We start from the raw sequence: 18,078 nt of genomic DNA, 5'->3' as shown, positions 1-18,078 counted from the left end.
CACGTCTCCCAGTCAGTCCCTCTCTGTGAAACAGAAATGTTTAGCCACCGGTCATCTGCCGTTACACGTGACCCTGAGAGGCAAAACCTAGTGCCATTTCCAGCCAGTGGGGGCTGGTGCAGGCCCGCATGGGGCGCCCAGAGCGGGGCACGGTCCACAGCTGGCAGAGCAGAGACGGCAGCTGGGGACCTGGAACGAGCATCACTTCCTCCATCGAGTCCTGTTTCACTTTTCTCTGCCTCGGTTTCCTCATATGAGTAAAAGGGCTCGTAAAACGACCTGCTTCGTAGGGTCACTGGTAGCACAGGTAGCGCGTCCAGGGGTCACTCAGCTTCCCCTCCCGGACGGTGGCCGGATGCTGCGTTTACGGGAGGGGTGGCCCTGGGGGACACCCAGCACGCCTGACCCCAGAATGTGCTGCTGAAAGGGCCTCAAGGTGCCAGACACAGGCGTGTGGCTGCACCTCCCCGCTCCTGACCGCAGACACCACAGGTGGCTCGGGGCCCTCGGCTACAGGGGGGGGTCAAAGTCAGCCTGCAGGGCCCTTCTCGGTGATGCCCTGCAGGCCCTGACCCTGGGCTGGTGGGACACCAAGGACCCACAGGCCCCTTTGTCTCCATCCAGTCTGCAGGGTGTCTCTGCATTCCAGACACCACCCTCCAGCGGCCACGTCCTCTGCTTCTCAGAGAGGGTCCGGGAAGCCATTTGTAACTTCAATATCACCACCCCCAAAAGTCTGGTGCATTTCCCTAAGTTTCTTGGGGTCATTTTAGCCATTAGATGGAGGTGGGTTTTTTTAAGACGTTTTCTTGCCATTTCCTGTAGAATTTGTACAAGAATAGAGAGAGGATTATAGGTGCATATTCGGGTAAAGCCAGTTCCATGCCTCTCAGATTGTGTGCTGAAGGCTCTGCTCCAGAATTAGAGTGTAAACAAGAATGCTGCACCAGGCTGTAATTCGATTAAAGCTGTTATTAATTGACAAATTAAAACTGCACTTGTCCTTACCCGACATGCTGCAGAGGCACAGATTCTGGCTTCTCCCTGCGCTCCTTGCGTGCTGGGAGAAGCTACTTGCAGGACACAAAGGCCCTTCTCTGTGCCTCATACACAGCGACATTCAGAGACACAGTGGCCGACTGTTGTAAAGATATCAGTATTCAGATGCGCCTGTGTTTCATCGCTGCATTTAACCACGTACAACACTGCCGCTGTTTCCCCTTCACATTCGCATTAACGTGTATTAGCCACGGAATCTGAAGCACAGCTTGAAAATCAGACTCTTCCTGTGGCAACCTGTAAACCATGATTGCGTCCCTGCAGACATCCACAGCTTTGTGCTGGCCACGGCGTTCCGCACGGGGCTTTTCCGCGTCGCTACGATGCAGTGAGGGACTTCATACGTGATAAATGTTGCTGTTCTCGTGTGGTTAAACTAGCCAGTGGTCATAGAAGATGTGCCGTGTTCTGAGTGACATATGTGGAAGGTCTGCAGCCCGGCTGGCATTAGGCACGTCTGACAACTGTGTGTACCATCTTAGGAGCTGGAAAAAGACCCCAGGAGCCCGGGGTCTGGCTGCTTGCCTGGGACCTGGTCTCCAGCAAACATTTATGATATCTGTTGGGAGTCAGTTACTCTGCTTTGGAAACATAGGTCAGTAGATTGACCACACGAGGAGTGTCACCCATGGGACAGTCTCTTGACCCCTATGATGTTGTTAAAGGAGTGTGCAATCATTCCGTTTTTGTTATTTATAGATTTGTGGACGTACGTGTTGTAGATATAAAAACTTCCCTGAATACACATAATAAAAGGAAAGACCCTCCTTGTTCTCACCCCCAGATTGGCTGCCCCTTCCTGCCGTCCCAGGACATGACCTTGGCCCCTGCACTCCATCTGTCCCTTGACCACGTGCCCCTCCCACCTGTGCTCACCTGCAGGTGGAGCTTTCTTCCCCTTGGCGTCCGGCCCCGCCCACACCCCGTTTCTTGGCGGTCTCTGGGCGCTTTCTGAGAAAAGAACCCTTCACCTCACCCCTTGAAGCCCCGCACAGTCATCCTCCTCTCACCTCTTCCCCCCTCTGTCCCCCCTCACCTTTCCTCCATCACCCCGCCCCCACCCTCCCCCACCCTCGTACCCCCCCCACCCCGCCCCTCACCATCTCCCACTGGCCAGCTCCCTCTCACCTCAGGCCCTGCACCCTTGGGCTCCAGGTCTTCCTGCTTCTCCCGGGTGAACAAGCCCAGCTCATTCCCGAGGACTCTGTCCTGGGCGTCCTTCTCTGCAGAAGCACGTCCAATCCATCCCCCCCAGCTCTCACGAGGCCCACACTCTCATGTCATCCAAATGTCCCCTCAAGGGACCGTCCTGACGTCCCCCTGACTGTCCCACTTATCCTGCTGTCTCCTTTCATATCATTAGACATGAAATTACACATTGCACCTGTTTCCTGTGGCAGCCACAACAAATTAGCTCAAGCCGGGTGACTTAAAACAACGGGAGTTTCTTCTCTCTCAGTTCTGGAGGCCAGAAATCTGCACCCAGGGGTGGGTAGGGCCATGCTCTCCCAACAAAGAAGGCTCAGAGGGCGGGTCTGCCCCAGGTCTCCCACCACCCTGTGTTCCCAGCAACCCTCATCTTGTAGACACACCAGGCCACGGTCTGCTTCCACGTCCCGTGGCCTCTGTGTCTGCATCTGCATCCAGATCCCCCTCCTCTCACAGGGATGCTGGTCTTTGGGTCAGCGCCCACCCTACTCTCATGTGACCCCATCTTAACTTGATTACATCTGCAGAAGACCTAATCTCTAAACAAGTTCACATTCTTAGGTGCTGGGAGTTAGGATGTGGACATACTCTTCAACCCATAGCATTCACTTTCATCCACGTTCAAGCGACAGGGACCACTTCTTGTTCACCTGGTGCAGGACATTACACTTGCTAGGTACTCGGTAAGGATGGGTGACCGGGTAGGTGGATGGATGGGTGGATAGGTGGATGGATGGATGGATGGGTGGATGAATGGATGGATGGGTGGATGAATGGGTAGATGGGTAGATGGATGGGTGGATAGGTGGATGGATGGGTGGATAGGTGGATGGATGGGTGGATGGGTGGATGGATGGATGGATGGGTGGATGGATGGATGGATGGGTGGATGAATGGGTAGATGGGTAGATGGATGGGTGGATCGGTGGATGGATGGGTGGATAGGTGGATGGATGGGTAGATGGGTAGATAGATGGGTGGATAGGTGGATGAATGGGTAGATGGGTAGATGGATGGGTGGATAAGTGGATGGATGGGTAGATGGATGGATGGGTGGATGAATGGGTGGATAGGTGGATGGGTGTGTGGATAAGTGGATGGATGGGTGGATGGGAAGGTGGGTGGATGGATGGATGGTGTGGGTAAATGTCAGTGAATAGATTGCTGGGCGGATGGTTAGATGGATGGATGGTATTACAGGAAAGTGTGAGTAAGCCCACATTTTCGTAGGTAATTAATCAACTTCGGAGAGGAAACTAACTACATGATGTTCGTTTATACCCACCTTGTTATAATTGAGAGCAGGATGGAGGTATTGCCACGCTTGAGAGAAATACTGTGTATTTTTGTAAAAAGCTAAGGGAGGGTAGTATGCCACATGAAATGCCCCGTTTCCACTGAAACTTTCTGACTGTTGCTGCTTACAGAAGAGAAGCCAAATCAAAATGTTCTGAATAAGCAGTTTTCTCATGCAGGAGGCCTCTTGTGGAATCTGGGAATTAAAGAATTCTAAATGCCCCATTTCTTTAAGGCACAAATTGCAAAAGACGTGGGCAGCTCCAATTTTACCATAACCACTAAAAATACCTTTTGTCAAATAAATGCTCCTAACACGCTGTGCTTAGGCACCAGTGGCCTTTCAGATGATAAATGTGCCGTCAGGGCGCCCACGACCCTGGAGCCTCCCAGGGGAGATGCGTGCACCACCGTGTGTGCTCAGGAAGGCCCAGTGCCACATCTGGGGCACCTGAGACCAGGCCCAGGGCCTCTGAAAGCAGAGCCGCCGCCGGGGGGCTTGGGCCGGGTGGGTTCTGCCCGAGGAGGTCAGGGGCCGCGTGGAGCTCCCTGGCGCCTGCACGCTCTGCGCATTTTGTAGGAGACGGCCGGTCCCCCAGCCCCGGAAAGAAAGCCGCATTGTCCGCGCCCCGCTTTGCACAGCCGTATTCATGTCTCACTGTTGTTTGCAGGAGCGGCAGATGTGGACCAGAACAATGGGAGCCCCTTGCAGGACACAGCGGTGACAGACTCCAAGCGCACAGCGGACCCAAAGAATGCCTGGCCGGATGCCAACCCAGCTGACCCGGGGGGCCGCCCCCACTTGATCCGCCTCTTTTCCCGAGATGCCCCGGGGAGGGAGGACAACACCTTCAAAGACCGGCCCTCAGAGTCGGACGAGCTCCAGACCATCCAAGAAGACGGCGCGGCTGCTCCTGAGGGCCCGGGTGTGATGGCGGCACAGAAGAGGCCCTCCCAGAGGTCAAAGTACCTGGCCTCGGCAAGCACCATGGACCACGCCCGGCACGCCTTCCTCCCCAGGCACAGGGATACGGGCATCCTCGACTCCCTCGGCCGCTTCTTTGGCGCGGACAGGGGCGCGCCCAAGCGGGGCTCGGGCAAGGTGAGCTCTGAGGCGTAGAGGCGCACGCAGGTCGCGCCTCCCCAGAGGAGGAAGGTGGAGTCGGCCGTGAGAGGAGCTGCAGCCTCTGTGCTGTCTGGGGAACCGTGTCGTCCTTGCTGGAGATGCTTATGGGCCCCTGGGAGGGGCCTGGGTCGCTGCTTTTGATGTTTCCACCCTCTCTCCCTGCTCACCAGGGCTGCGGTCAGGCTGTGGTTCAGGCATGGAGAATGTTCTGAACGCGCGTCTCTAGGGTGGCGTGGGTGTGGGCGCAGCAGAAAGAGCGCCGTGTGCCGGGGTCTACTGTGTCTTATGCTTGGGGGCTTTAGGGCTAGTTTTGCTTCTGCTGCCCACGCTTTGGGGTTCAGCGTGGTCTATGCTGATTTTTCTTGGACTCAGTGCTGCTAGCTTCGTGTTGCTTTGCAACAATGATGTGATTGAGGACTTTTGAACAAACTCGAAATTGACACTCGCCTCGGGCAGACGTTCTCTTTTGTCTGAGTCGTCGAGGGGAATAAATGAGTGTGGGGGATTAAATGAGTGTGTCTGTGAATCAAAACTATTATTTTGTTATTCCATTCATTTGAATATAGACTACGTGAAGTTTCGTTATTTAAATGTTCTGTAGATAAAAATGTATCGCAAGAGGCAGTTGCTCCTGCTGTGGTCCGGTTTGCGGCAGGGGCTTCCGGACTCAATTGTGAATAGACCGTCTGTGGCTGATGTTTCATGGAAAAGCTGATCCCAGGTGGCATCCTGGTAGCAGATACACAGCATGCGTGGTACCTGATTTTAGAGTGTTGGAGGGCTGGGCAGTTTTGGAAGGAGTGAGGTTTTTCAAGAAAGCCCTGGTTTATTGGATGTGCTCACAAAACACCCAAGGTGCAGCTTTGCTTCTGGCTGTACTCTGTGCCGACTCTGAAAGGCCTTCAGGAAGGTAAGAGGCTTTGAGTTGACTGTGCAGCACAGGCCCTTGTCACGGACCTATGACATCATCAACGCTGGGGCACGGGGAGTTCAGGAGCTTCTTGAATTTGCTTTAGTCTCTAACTACATTCTTAAAATTATGGGTGATCCTGAAATTGTTGGAGATAAACACAGATGTCAGCTGCGCCTTTTGTATGGTGTTCAGTAAGGCTCATTGAGGTTTCAGGCACCTGCTCGCAACAGAGATCTGTCACGTGACATTTGGCAGGCCTTCTTGTGAATAACTCCATGTACCTTTTGTGCTTGTAGAATTCATTTTCTGATTGGTTCCTTCAGTGTCCTGTACTTTGGGGCAGTCTTCCCTCACCCTGAAATGTGGGTCATCTGACCTATTTCTAATGCTCATTTCAATCAGAGATGCTTTTTGAAGCACAGCTATCAAACCACACCACACCCTGACTGCCTAACCAAGTCTTGCTATTATGCAAAGCACCCTGTATGCAGGCAGCGTGGCCAGTTTTGAAACCTTAAACTATCCTGCTTAACTCAAAGAACAGCAAAAATATATTTAAACTGTGCAGAAGAGACTAAGCGGCTGGATAGCATAAATGATAAAAAACAAGCTTCATTTCAGCGGTAATGGGTTAAGTTAAAACAAAATTGTGAAAGCATTTATGTCAATTATTGTGACCTTATCTCAAAATGAATATACATTAGACATACATGTTTTTCTTCCTTTATGTACAAGTACAACCTTGATTAAGTCTTATATTCTTCAACATTTTCAAAGAAAAGATTCCAGCCTCAGAAGTAGGCCTCCACTTGGTAAACTAGTCTTGCTAGATTATCAAGGATCTGGAGCTATCCAAACATTTTCACAGGATTTTAAAAAATAAAAACAATGTTGAAATAATTGACTTCGAACTTCTGAAGGATCAGTTCTGTTCACTGCCGGATATTGCATAAAGAAGATTTTTAAATGAGCAGCCTTGCCCTTTGAAGCCAAAGAAATCCATTAGAATGTGAATGTAAAGTCACACCCGTCGTTGCTTGTTGCAGGGATACAGTCCCGGCGAGCACCTTCGCCCCAAATGTGCCGTGGGGGCCGCTGGGAGCAGTGCTCAGCTCGCCAGCGTTCCTGTGGCTCCTCACCCGGCAGGTGAGAGCGTACCGCACCCCACACCCCGCGGCTCCCCCGCCATGGCCTAGGAGCCTGGCGTGTTTATTGGTGTGGGCCTCTTTTGGGGTTTGACCCTATTTTTGCTTTGCTCTGTTTATAAATCAGGAGAGCCCTCATTTTAAGAGATGCTAGAAAGGTCCTTTGGATTGACGCGGGTGACACTGAACACAGCCCTTGGCTCCTGGAAAAGGGGCTGTTTGTCCCCGGCCCCACCGCCTCTGAGGGCACGTGGGGCGGCCCCGGGATGAGCGGCGCCCCCAGCCCTGGGAGTGCACCAACACGCCCACCCTTTGCGCGGCCGGGAGCTGACATTCGAGGAAGGTGCACACATTCCTCGAGGAGGCATGTTCTTTTGAGAGCCGTGAACGAAAACTGCATTCACGGAGACCACGCGCCTCTGTGGAAGCAAGAAAGAAAGACGGGGTTGTTGCCTTTGAGGAGCAGGTTTCCAGGTCCCTGGAGTGTGCGGCCCTGCGACAAGTGGGCAGGCGTTTAGGATGGGGATCCCACTGCGTTAGGTCAGTTTTAGGAGCTGGGGGGGGGTCTCCTGAGCTGCCCCCCGCCCGCCCATCACACCCGCCCGTTCCTGGGCCAGCACTGCATCCTCAGGCTTAGGACCAAGACCGTGACCCATCAGCTTGGACAACAGCCACGGTGGCCGCCGTGATGTGACACCTGGACAAGCCCCAGTGGGGACGCGAGGAGACAGGCCTGTCTCACCGTCCACCACGCCAGTCCACTTTCCCACAGGTGTTTTAGAGCAAGTTCCGGTACTGGTGGTTACGCCTGTTTTCTGCCGTTGACTTCACAGTCGGGGCCGCGTTTCCCGCCTGCTAGTCTCAGCATCCGCCCGGCAGCAGCACCCGGCGGCCCTTCCCTGCCTCTGCGCTTGACTGTGTGGGACCAGAGCCCTTGGGGTCCTGGGGCACACGCACTCTTGCAGCCAATCATGATGTTCTGTTTCCTGCCTTTTCTCCACTGCGTTTTCATTTCATTGAACACATTTTAGTTCCACAGTAACTTAACCCCTCCTTGTTAGCACGGTGCCCTAGTGTTGGAGACGTATTCCGTAATCCCCTGGGGAGGGTGGGGTTTGGAGGTGACCTGAAGGGCACGGCAGGAGCTGTCAGAGTAGGGTGCCCCTCTGCGTGCGAGTCTAGCCCTGAGGTCGGGGCCGGGGAGCTGCCCTGGCTCCGTCCAGCCCAGAGCGCGTGCGCTCACAGTGCAGCGAGGCGCCTACCGTGGGTCTCAACGTGGCCGCCACCCAGCCACTCAGTACATCCATTTGCCAAGAGCCTTGGCCAGAGATCTTTCTAGAGGAAAATCCCTATATGCTGGGCATACGTGTTTCTGCACCCAAAGAAACACTTTTTGAGATTTCCTAGAGGAATTCCTTCTGAAGTGTCATTCTCCTGCTCAATTACGGATCAGCCGCTTTTCGGCCCCCAGCGCTCTGCCGCGTCCTCCGTGGTCCCCACGCCCTCCGCTCTGCGCCGCTTCTCCCCAGGCGGGAGGGGAGTCAGAACGTCCCGCCCCCTGTGTTGGCGCGACTGGGCCGCATCCTCTGTCCGAGTGAAACGTTCGTAAATTATGTTGATGTATTTAATGCTGATTGCCTTCCGGTGATTGTATTCCCACCTGATTTTGTGATGACCTTTTGCTTTTTATCTATTTCTTCCTTTTTATGCATTTATTAAACATTTTAACAGACTAATCGCATGTGGTTGTTTTTTAAGCTGTCATTCTGGGTGTCCCTCCCTTACTAAACACACTGTGTAACGGGTATTGCCGTGGCCTCCGGACACAGCAGCCAACCGACAGGTGAGTCTGGGGGCCCGAGCACCCCCTTCTGCACACCGTTTTCACACATCTGCTTTACACGCAGACGTTCTGTTCTCTCCACCGGACTTCGGTGTCCTGGTCTTTCTGTTAGGACTCTTGTCATTTCTGCCTGAGGTTTTTGGTGTTTCTCGCAAAGCACCATCCTGCACATGCTGGGGGAGAGGACGGTATCCTCCTGTGTGTCCGGGACACGGGACCCTCCACAGCATTTACTGAGTGACTGAGCACAGGAAGGACAGCCCCACCTGGGCTCCGTGGGAGGGTTCATACCAAGGCGCCAAAGACACAGCGGGGCCTCTGACTGCAGAGGCGGGCTGGCTCTTTTGCGGCTGACAGTTCGTGTGTGCGACAGGGTGAGCGCCAGCTCGCTGGTAAACTAGACGTCATCGCGAAGGCCTGGACTCAGTTTTGCTCTGTCTGCCATTCGTCCGTGCCCGTAGCTGCCACCAGACCCTGTCCTAACGCGTCTCCCGTTCCGCTCACTTCCACTTTATGCCCCTGCTTTTCCATCATCACGGGTGTTCCTTTTGATAAAAGCAGCAGGTTAATTCTTCCTGGTTGAAGGAGCGTTTAGCGTCACATCTGGGGGACTATCTCGTCCTTAGGGAAACGACCACGCGCTAGATCCCTGGTGGAAACCGCTGCGGTATGGATGTAGCGTTCCAGAGCTGGAGAAATCTCCCCTCGCACTCTGGTTTCATAGGTATCTTGGGATTTTTCCGTTACGGGCGTCTCCACGCTCCTAAGCACTCGGAAATCATCCTGCTTCGTGAGAAACAGTGAAAGGCGGGCGGGGCGGGGGGACACACGACTTCCGGAAGAGGCCTCTCCTGCTCCTGCTGTGCTGGGCCCCCTCCTCCTCCTTGCTGTGGCCCGGCTGGGGCCTCCACTTCTTCTGCTGCAGATGCTCTCCCTCTTGATCCTGAGATGTCTGGACGTGAGGTGGAGAACCTTGCTCTGCTCTCACACAGATGGAGAGAGCTGTCTCCCCTCCTCCTGCCCCTGCGGGAGGGGCAGGCCATCGGGGAGGCGTCCGGTGGACGGGTCCGTCGCCCAAGGGGCCGCCCTGTATCAGAGCCTGCGTGGCCAGAGTACGGGAAGCCAGGGGTGGCCGTAGAGGGGGCTTAACCCCAGCCCCCAGAGCGGCCTGAAAATGTCACAGAGGGATGACCTCTTCATTGAGAAGGGATGTGGTCTTAAATGAGGACTAGAAAATTCTTCTTTGCCTTTGGACCAAGGGTAAGCAAGGACTTGCCCGCAGGCCACTTTTGAGGGGTTTCACCCTCCGTGGGGACAGTCAGGCCTTGTCAAGGCCAGGAATCGGCGGCCTTAGGCACTGAGACGTGCTCCTAAATAAATCCCTGGCGTCTTACTCATCTCGGTACCGATACCCAGTACTTCTTGCTAGTATAGAAACAGCGTCTCCCGTGTGGAGAAAGTCGATTGTGAGCTGCACAGCTAAGCACACGCTCACCATGGATTTGCCTCTGGAATCCCTAGTGTGTTCACGTTACGATAATACTTCTAGAATGCATTCATGTCTTCCTGTGTCACAGCTACTGCTTATTCCCATGCATAACCGGCTGTTAACCTGGTTTTTAAAAATCCATTTCATCGATAGCCATAATAAGACATCTCTTGAAACCTGTCACACTAATTTCATCTTTTGACCACGGTGAGGCTTCCTCTCTCTCTCACCATTTTGCTATGGCCGGTCGAAAGAGAGGACCTTCCTGCAGGCCCCTTACCTTGGTCCTGTGATGGCATTCTCTCCACCACATCCCTCAAAGTTCGTTGATTCAGCAGGAACTGTCTCGTAGATAATAGAATAGGGGAAACGCACTCAATTAGGAACAAATCCTATTTAGGAAGGTTTATCACAATAGAGTTCAGGGTCTTCATAGCTCATGAAGGAGTATTAAGTCCCTATTAATATTAAGCTCCTAGATGTCACCAACAGCAGAGAAGAATGCCCGTGGGAAAGTGTAACTCCACGTGGTCGGCGAGAGTGGCTTCTGAGCTCTGCTGCTCTTACGATGGTTTCCTCTCACTCCGGAGCGGACTGAGAGGACGCAGCAGCGACCCCACAGAGCAGGAAAGACTCCATGTGTAAATCCAGGGCAGAGGCTGCCACACTTGCTCTAAAAGAAAAATAAATAAAATAAATAACTCCACAGAGTGTAAAATCAGTTCCATTACAGACTTGGAAAAGCCCTTTCAGCTCTGCACGCCACGCTCTCTTGGAAACCTTACGTGTCTCGTGCCGGCGACGTTTTTAAGAAAACTTGGTCACATAATGAGCTCCAGGCCCCTGGAACAGAGTCTAGGAAAGACTCGTTCCCTAAGCCTTTCTCCTTGTTCCTTCCTCTCTGTCGTCCTTCCTTCCGCCCCGAGCGCCGGCCTCCAGCTGGTCCGTCTTCATCGCCCCCACGAGCCTCATCCCCTCATCTTCATCCCCGCACACACCCCCTCCCCTGCGCCCGCTCAGGGCTCCCCCGCTGGAGGGTGTGGGGCTGCCCGCACCCGCGTGGACTCAGTCGCCGCTCTGTCCCCCTGGCAGGTCCCGTGGCTCACGCAGAGCAGGAGCCCTCTGCACCCTCATGCCCGCAGCCCAGCCGGGCTGTGCAACATGTACCAGGTAAGACGGCGCCTCCTCTCGGCCACGGCCACGGCCACGCGGCGGGGTCCGTGCCGGCGCTGCCGGGGCCTCGCTCCCGACACAGGAGCTCCTGAGGGGAGGCGAGCGAAGGAAGACGTGCACAGACAGAGAGAGGAGGGTCCTCACGAGGGATGTGGGGCCTCGATTCTGGGGCAGGGGTGGGGGGTCCTGCAGGGATGCGGGTGGGGCCAGGGCAGGGACGAGCCCACGGAGCAAGCCTGGCCCCCAAAGGTGCCCTGTGACCGTGGCCTTGACCCGCCTGCCGTCCCGTGTCCTCTGAAAACCAGCGCAGAGCGCTCACCAAATACACGGTGAACTAACGCTTCCAGGCGCGAGCCCCGTGCATCCCTCGGGTGGAGGTGCGCCTGTGACCTGTCCTCCGTCTCGCTCCTCCTCAGCGCTCACGGGCCCTTGTAGGGACCTTGGGGCAACCCCGGGGGAGGCAAGAGCTCCAGCTCAGGTCGGGCTCTGCGCGCGGGGCAGCCCGACCTGGCGCCTCTCTGGGGTCTGGAAGGCGCTTGCTAACCTGGGCAAAGGCAGGAGGTCGAAACCACGGGACACGAAACAGGAGCGTTCGTTCTGACTGAGCCCCGTGGGTGAGGGGTGGGGGCCCGGGACTCCTGGCGGTGGATCTTGTTCAGACACGTGGGTGGGGGGGCAGGGAGCAAGGCGGGCGGGAGGGGCGCCCGCGGCTGAGACCCCGAGCTGGGGAAGGCCAGCTGTCACCCCCCTCCACGTGATGGCGTGACCGCAGGGGCTGCAGGACCCTGGGACCCGGCTAATCCCAGAGGAGAAGCAGGTCCATGAGAAGTAAAGGCCGTGTCCGTGGGCTCCCGGACGCAGGCCCGGGGAGGCTGGCAGGGCGGCCGCGGAGCCTGGGGCCAGACGCTGTCCGAGGACCTGGATGTGAGCAGTGACGGGGCCTCTGGCTGCGGGGAGGGACGTGTGGTCAGGCCCCTCGGTGGGCCGGGGCGGATCTCCACGCGACGCTGCGGGGGGGGAGGGATGCCGCCCCCAGCCCGTGTTCCCCGGGAATCGCGTCTCAGGTGTGGTCATCAAGCGCACTGTGCAAAGGGCCCCTCTGTGGCTCCTTCCCAAAGCAGACACCCCCACCCCCAGGAAGGTGGCGAGGGCCGTGTCCCCCGGAGGCACACGTCTCGGGGCTCTTGGGCCTCGGCCTGGCCCGGACTCCGCCTCGGGGAAGCCAGGGCTGGGCCCCGAGGGCCTTCCTGGGGGGCCCTGGGCTCCCAGCCCGCGTGGGGAGAGGCGGGGCAGGGCTCGCCGTCCGCCTGCCGCGGGGATGAGGCGGGTGGGGGCCGGCGGAGGGGAGGCCGAGGCCGCGCCAGAGACCCCACGCTCCCTGCGCCCTGAAGCCGCCGGGACCCCATCCTCTCCTCCACAGGACAAGTCGGCCTCAGAAAGCAGGGCCTCTGCACCCAGAGCAGAGACTCTGCCAGAAATCCCAGGCGCGGGGCAGAGCGGGGAGCCCGGAGGCGAGGGCTCTGATGTTCAAGGATGTTAAGAAACGTTCAGCAGAATGTTTGATGTTTTTCTTTTGGTGGAAAAAAGGCAGCAGCCCTGCCTGCCACATCTTCAACCCAGACAGCCCTCTGTGTCTACACGTACAAACCCGGCTAAGAATGCAGGCGTGCCGCACAACACCTCCAGGGGGTGCCAGGGCCGGCCTCCGCGGCCTCCAGTTCCGGGCCTTGGCCTTTGCTGTTTGTTCCCTGTGTCTCCCTCCAGCACGTTGGCTTCTTCATTATTTCAAGAAAGAGGTGACGCTTCTGGGAGCATGAGTGGTCTCGGGAAAGCACTGACGGGCCGGGTGCCCCGCATGGGTCTGAAACACCACGAAGGCCGCCGAAACAGGCTCGCGGGGGGCCAGGCGCCCTGGGCGAGGCCGCGGCTGGACGGCCGGCCGGGCTGGGAACCTTGCTGCCAGGCCGAGCGGCTCAGGACCAAAAGCTCCCTCCTGCCTCCCCTGCGGCTCACAGACTCGGAGAGGGTGAGCCATGTCAGGCTGCCGTCCTGCACCCGGACCTCCTCTCTGTCTGTCTGTCTGTCTCTCTGAACAAATGCACCAGGAAGGGTGAGAAAGCCCCTCCTACTACACGTCAAGGAACAAGCGGGGTTCGTGCGGCGGCGGCCCTTCCAGAACGGGGCTCCCCACGGGGAACCCTGTGGTTCCAGGAGCCCGAACGCTTCTCTTAGTTCTGACACAGGGCTGACCTCGAGGGCTGGGACGGGACCGCGGAAGCTGGGAGCCCACGTCCACGCACGAATGACGTCTGAGGACCCAAAAGCAAGTTGGAAAAGCACCGATTCCCAGGGAGAAGCAAGCAGCAGATACACAGCAGGGAGGACGGCTCCGCGGGGAGACAGGCAGCGCCTTCCTCCGCTTCTCCATCAGGCCACGCGGGCGCTCACGGCTGGCCTCTGGAAGCTGCAGAGCCCAGAGCGCCTGGTGCCTGTGGATGGAACGGGCTGGAAAGGCGGCCAGAGCGGGGAGCAGGGAGCAAGTGCCTTGCCTGGGCCTCCCCCCTCCCCCGACCCCCCCATCACACCTGCACCTGCACAGCTGGGCCCTGGAGGTGCAGGAAGAGCAGAGGGGAAAGCCTCTGCTCCCGCCCCACCAGCTGCTCTTACTGGTGTCCTTAAGCCCCCCTGCCTGCATCCTGCAGCCCCCACCCCCCAGGAGCCGGTCCTCGCAGCCTGGAGAGGACACTGTCCGGCCGCCCGGCTGGGGCGGTGCCCAGAGGTGTGTCCAGAGCCAGCCTCCCGGCTGTGACCCCACCAGCAACCGTCCCCAGGGCGCTGGGGGGTTAAGGAGTCAGACTCTGGGACCCTGAGAGGCGCAGAGCGTGGAGGGGACACGTGCTGCAGGTCTGATGCCACCACCCAGCCTCCGTGTGTCTGCTCGGAGCCTCCTTTCCCGGCCTGTAAAGCAGCCGCAACGTCAGAAATAACCATCTGTCCTGCCCACGACCCGGGATCCCATGCTGATGGAGAGAGCGAAGCCCCCAGCGCCGGTCAACACAGGCACATCCCGGGCGCATCAGGCCCGCCTCCCACGGGGACCCTGCGAGGCCGCCCCAGCGCCGCCCGGCAGCCCCTGGATCCTGCGCTCAGGCCTGTTTCCTCACCCAGAAAACAAAGGTGCCAGAGTCGGTGGCTGCAAACATCTCTCTGAAGACTAAGACTCAAGTCTCCGGGGACCTTTCGTAACGGCGTGGACAGCACAAGCCCCTCCAGCCGCGAGGTGCTCAGGGGGGGACTCCGCGCCTTAGGTTATAGGGCCTTGTTCTGCTCACGAGAGCACAGCCCCGGCCCCAGCCTTCCAGAGGCTTCCCTGTCCTTAGCCATTGTGTTTTCTCAACCGGTTTCTTCATGATTCCCCAGTAAATGGCTCTGGCCGGAGGTGGGTGGTTTTAACGGGCCTTGGGGGTCTGGCTGCGGGAACCCGGAGCAGATCAGGTTCCACGGGGACCCGGCCGACACGGTGCGGGGGAGGCCGTCTGGCTGTCCCGGGGCCTCGCCTCTCCCGGGGGCCCGTGGTCTATTCTGCCCCCCGAAGGGAGGCCTCCCGGCATAGCCACGTGGGGGCCCACAGCCTTCACTGGCAGGAAAGCCTGCTGCAACCTGGCTTTTCTTCCAAAGTAATCTTCCAGACTCTGCATCCCTTCAACTGCTTGCTGTCATTCTACGCAAGGAGACTATTGAATTCCAAGCCAAGCGAGTCATCCGGGCGACTGCTTGGTTTACGCCTCTCCTGAGATGTTAGCTTGATGTTTATGCTGGAAATTCTTCTATGTACTTTGGACACTCGGATGTCTTTAAAAATGGGGGCCCCGGAGATTTCGTTCTGCCCTTGCCAGGAGGTCTCTGACCCCCACCCTTGGATGGCCGCGCCGTGGAGGCAAAGCCATTGGTGCGGAGGAGCCTGGGGCTTCGGCTTCCTTGTTTCAGGTGGAACCTCGCAGAGGAAAACGGCAGCCGACGTGCCCCCTGCAGCCCACTGCCCTCGGCTTCACAGTTTGCCAAGAGTGGGAACTCTCCGGCTTGGAAACCAGTCCCTCTAATCTCGGCCAGGCGACAGTTCCAGCTGAGCAGAGCAACGCCCCAGCGACACAGAGCGCCCCACCAGCCACGTCTATGCTGCAGAAGCCTGCTGACGTGCCAGTAGCCGAGAAGAAATGTGTCACCAGAACAGGCACCTAAACCAAAGGTCTGCCTATGAGCCTTTGGTGTAACTGAGAAAAGCCTGCTTTTGATACCGCATGGCCTTCTCTCAAGAAAGAAAACGCCTATGGCTTTAATTAAACTCCTTCGAGTCAATGATTCGGGGACAGACATATTCTTAAACTTGCCAAGGGCGAAAACCCAGGGCCAACTGCGTGGATCGTTCAGACAGAAAGGAATTCTCTCCAGATTGCAAAATCTAAATGCCTTGACCTTGCCAGAAAGAATCTGACGCTCTCTCTTGAGGCATATTAGAAGCCATTTGACCAGAAATGGAGCAGCTGTTTCCTTTGAAAAAAATATATAAACAAAACGAGGAGCGTGGCCAAAAAGCCCAAGAGAACCTCGTGGCCCAGTGATTTCTGGGAACGGCCAGAGCATCGTGCGGTCAGGGTGTGGGGAGGAAAACACGCCGTGCGCATTGGGACCAGCTCTGAAAGGGGAACCTCACAGCTCGAAGAGTTTCCAGCCAGATGTGTCACGTCTTCTGCAGGCTTGTGACCTTTGAGTCACACGTTCTGGTCCGTACTGTTTATTTCACTGGCGACCAGCTCAGCAGCTGGACCCGTCGCCACGGGGTACAAAGCCCTTCCCTCCGCAGGGCTACAGGGAGGTGGAGGGCAGACAGGGCGGCCTTGGGTGAGAAGACGCTCACGCCGCTGCCTCCTTCAGGGCGCCCTTCAGGAGCGCAGATCACCGAGAGGAGAGTTCCGGGAGGTGAAGGATTTCTGCAAGCCATAAAGGAAGTGCGACGCGAGAGGAAAAGAGCTGAAAAAGTATATCCGTCACACAGTGAACTACGTTTCGTGGTTCTTAAATAAAAAGAAAACAATATGGAAGAGGCATGTTTGGTTTTCTTACCACTTTCACAAGAAAACCACCATTTTATCGCTCCCAAGTCTTACTCTGCTGTTCTACCGTGTCTCTGCCAGCTCAGGAAAACAGCAACACCGTTAGAGTCTGTGGTGCCAAACAGGTTAAACAGATGAGCCGCTTAGCTGCCTGGATCTGGGGCTCAAAGATTTCTCTGGGGGACGAGAGCAAAATGCAAAGTCCTCCGCTCCCCGTCTCTCTAGACCACTGGTGAAGCCATCTCAGGAAGGCCCGTATCCTTAGCTCCACTCCGTGGATATGAGCACAGTTCCGCCGTGTCCAACCTGTAAATCGAAGGATTAAGTATCTGAGATGTTTGTTCGTCAGACGGCTGGTTGGTTGGACACTTTTAATCACATGAACAAAAGAGAACGTTGTAGACAGTACCGTCCGCTTGGGTTGAGGCAGAACTTTTCCATTGAAAGTGGGAGCCGATAGAATCCCAGGTTTAATAACGTAGACCTGCATCCTTTAAAGAAACAACGACCCTGAAAAATCTCATCTCTCACTAGACGCGCATTTGTCACATCCAACGACCAGTATTTACCAAGATGAGCAGGAACTCGTTTTCTAGCAGAGCAGCGATGACAGCTTTCCCAGTTCTCCAGATGTTCACCATCGCTGATGCCACCAGCAGACACTAGTTTGCTTCTCTCACATCCGAGCACATTGTGTTTCTCACGCATCACACCTTCACCACTTAACAGGAGGTGAGTCTGCACACTCTGAAAAAGAAAAACAGGTTTTAAAGCCCCTCCTTCTCCCTTCCATTCAGTCACGCGGCTGGGCCGTGATTTCTCCACCTGCTGCGAGTGTCAGGTTTGGGACAGTCCCTCTCATGCACGTGGAAACCACAGGCCTCTCGGACAACGCCGCAGATTAAGACGTGGAGCCGGGGCTGAAAGGCAGGGGACCGGCAGGCACTTCACTTGACCCCTTCATGTGCCCACTTCCACGGCTGCAAAACGAGGTGGCCACACGGAGCAACACTTTTGGTCGACGACCAGCCAGGGTGAAAATAACAATGTGTCTGCCCCATGTTTTAAAAGCAAGTAGAACCACTTTCTTTGCTCCTTTTTTATGTTGGATCCTTCTGGGGACGTAGGGAGAAACGGGTGTTCCCAGGGCTCATATGATCGACTTGACTGAGAAAGTGCCTGTAAGATAATGGTCCCTGCTTTTAGCCACTGGATGACCATCTGGACGTATCTGAGACAGATCCACGGAGAGGCCCCTCTGGGCTGCGTCACCAAGGGAGGCGGGCTGCACGGGGCCTCAGCCGTCTCGGGTTTCCCTTCACAGGATTAGGTGTTTGCTGATGGGCCAGGCCAGGGGCACCTCGGACGCAGACGGACGGCGGGTTGAGGTGCCCTGGCATGAGGGCGCCTATGTCACTGACCTCCACGAAAATGCTCGATTTCAACTTTAAAAAGGGCAGCAGTTTCCACAGAGCTGCTCCACACAGAGCTCGTGTCTGTTCACATCACATAGAGAAGGTGGAGCAGGTACTACCAACACTCGTTATCAGATGCACGTTGTCTTTGAAGGACCCGTTTCCCCAAACTAGCACACAATAGGACAGAGTAAAAGTGCAGGAACAAAACGCGCTTCTTGCTGCTGCCTGTGATCCGAGGGAAGCCAGGGTGTGCTACGATATTTTACAGACAGTCTCACCTTGTAATGCACCTCAGA

The 18,078-nt window shown here is 56.4% G+C and overlaps 1 protein-coding gene across 11 annotated transcripts in view; it reads left to right on the top strand.

Moving 5' to 3' along the window:
- MBP (myelin basic protein) overlaps positions 1-18,078 on the top strand; it is a 113,443-nt gene that overhangs the window by 76,352 nt on the left and 19,013 nt on the right. For 10 of the 11 annotated variants that reach the window (XM_057698246.1, XM_057698245.1, XM_057698242.1 and 7 more), the window contains one exon: positions 4,236-4,666. In XM_057698246.1, the coding sequence (XP_057554229.1) occupies positions 4,236-4,666 (431 nt within the window). Of the gene's footprint in view, positions 1-4,235; positions 4,667-11,172; positions 11,251-18,078 lie in introns of all 11 variants that reach the window. The other variant, XM_057698252.1, reaches the window with a different exon arrangement.

This window comes from Hippopotamus amphibius, chromosome 11 (genome assembly GCF_030028045.1).
Source record: "Hippopotamus amphibius kiboko isolate mHipAmp2 chromosome 11, mHipAmp2.hap2, whole genome shotgun sequence".
Lineage (NCBI taxonomy): Eukaryota > Metazoa > Chordata > Mammalia > Artiodactyla > Hippopotamidae > Hippopotamus > Hippopotamus amphibius.
Note: the sequence above shows the minus strand (reverse complement) of the source record. Positions and strands in the feature narration are given on the sequence as shown.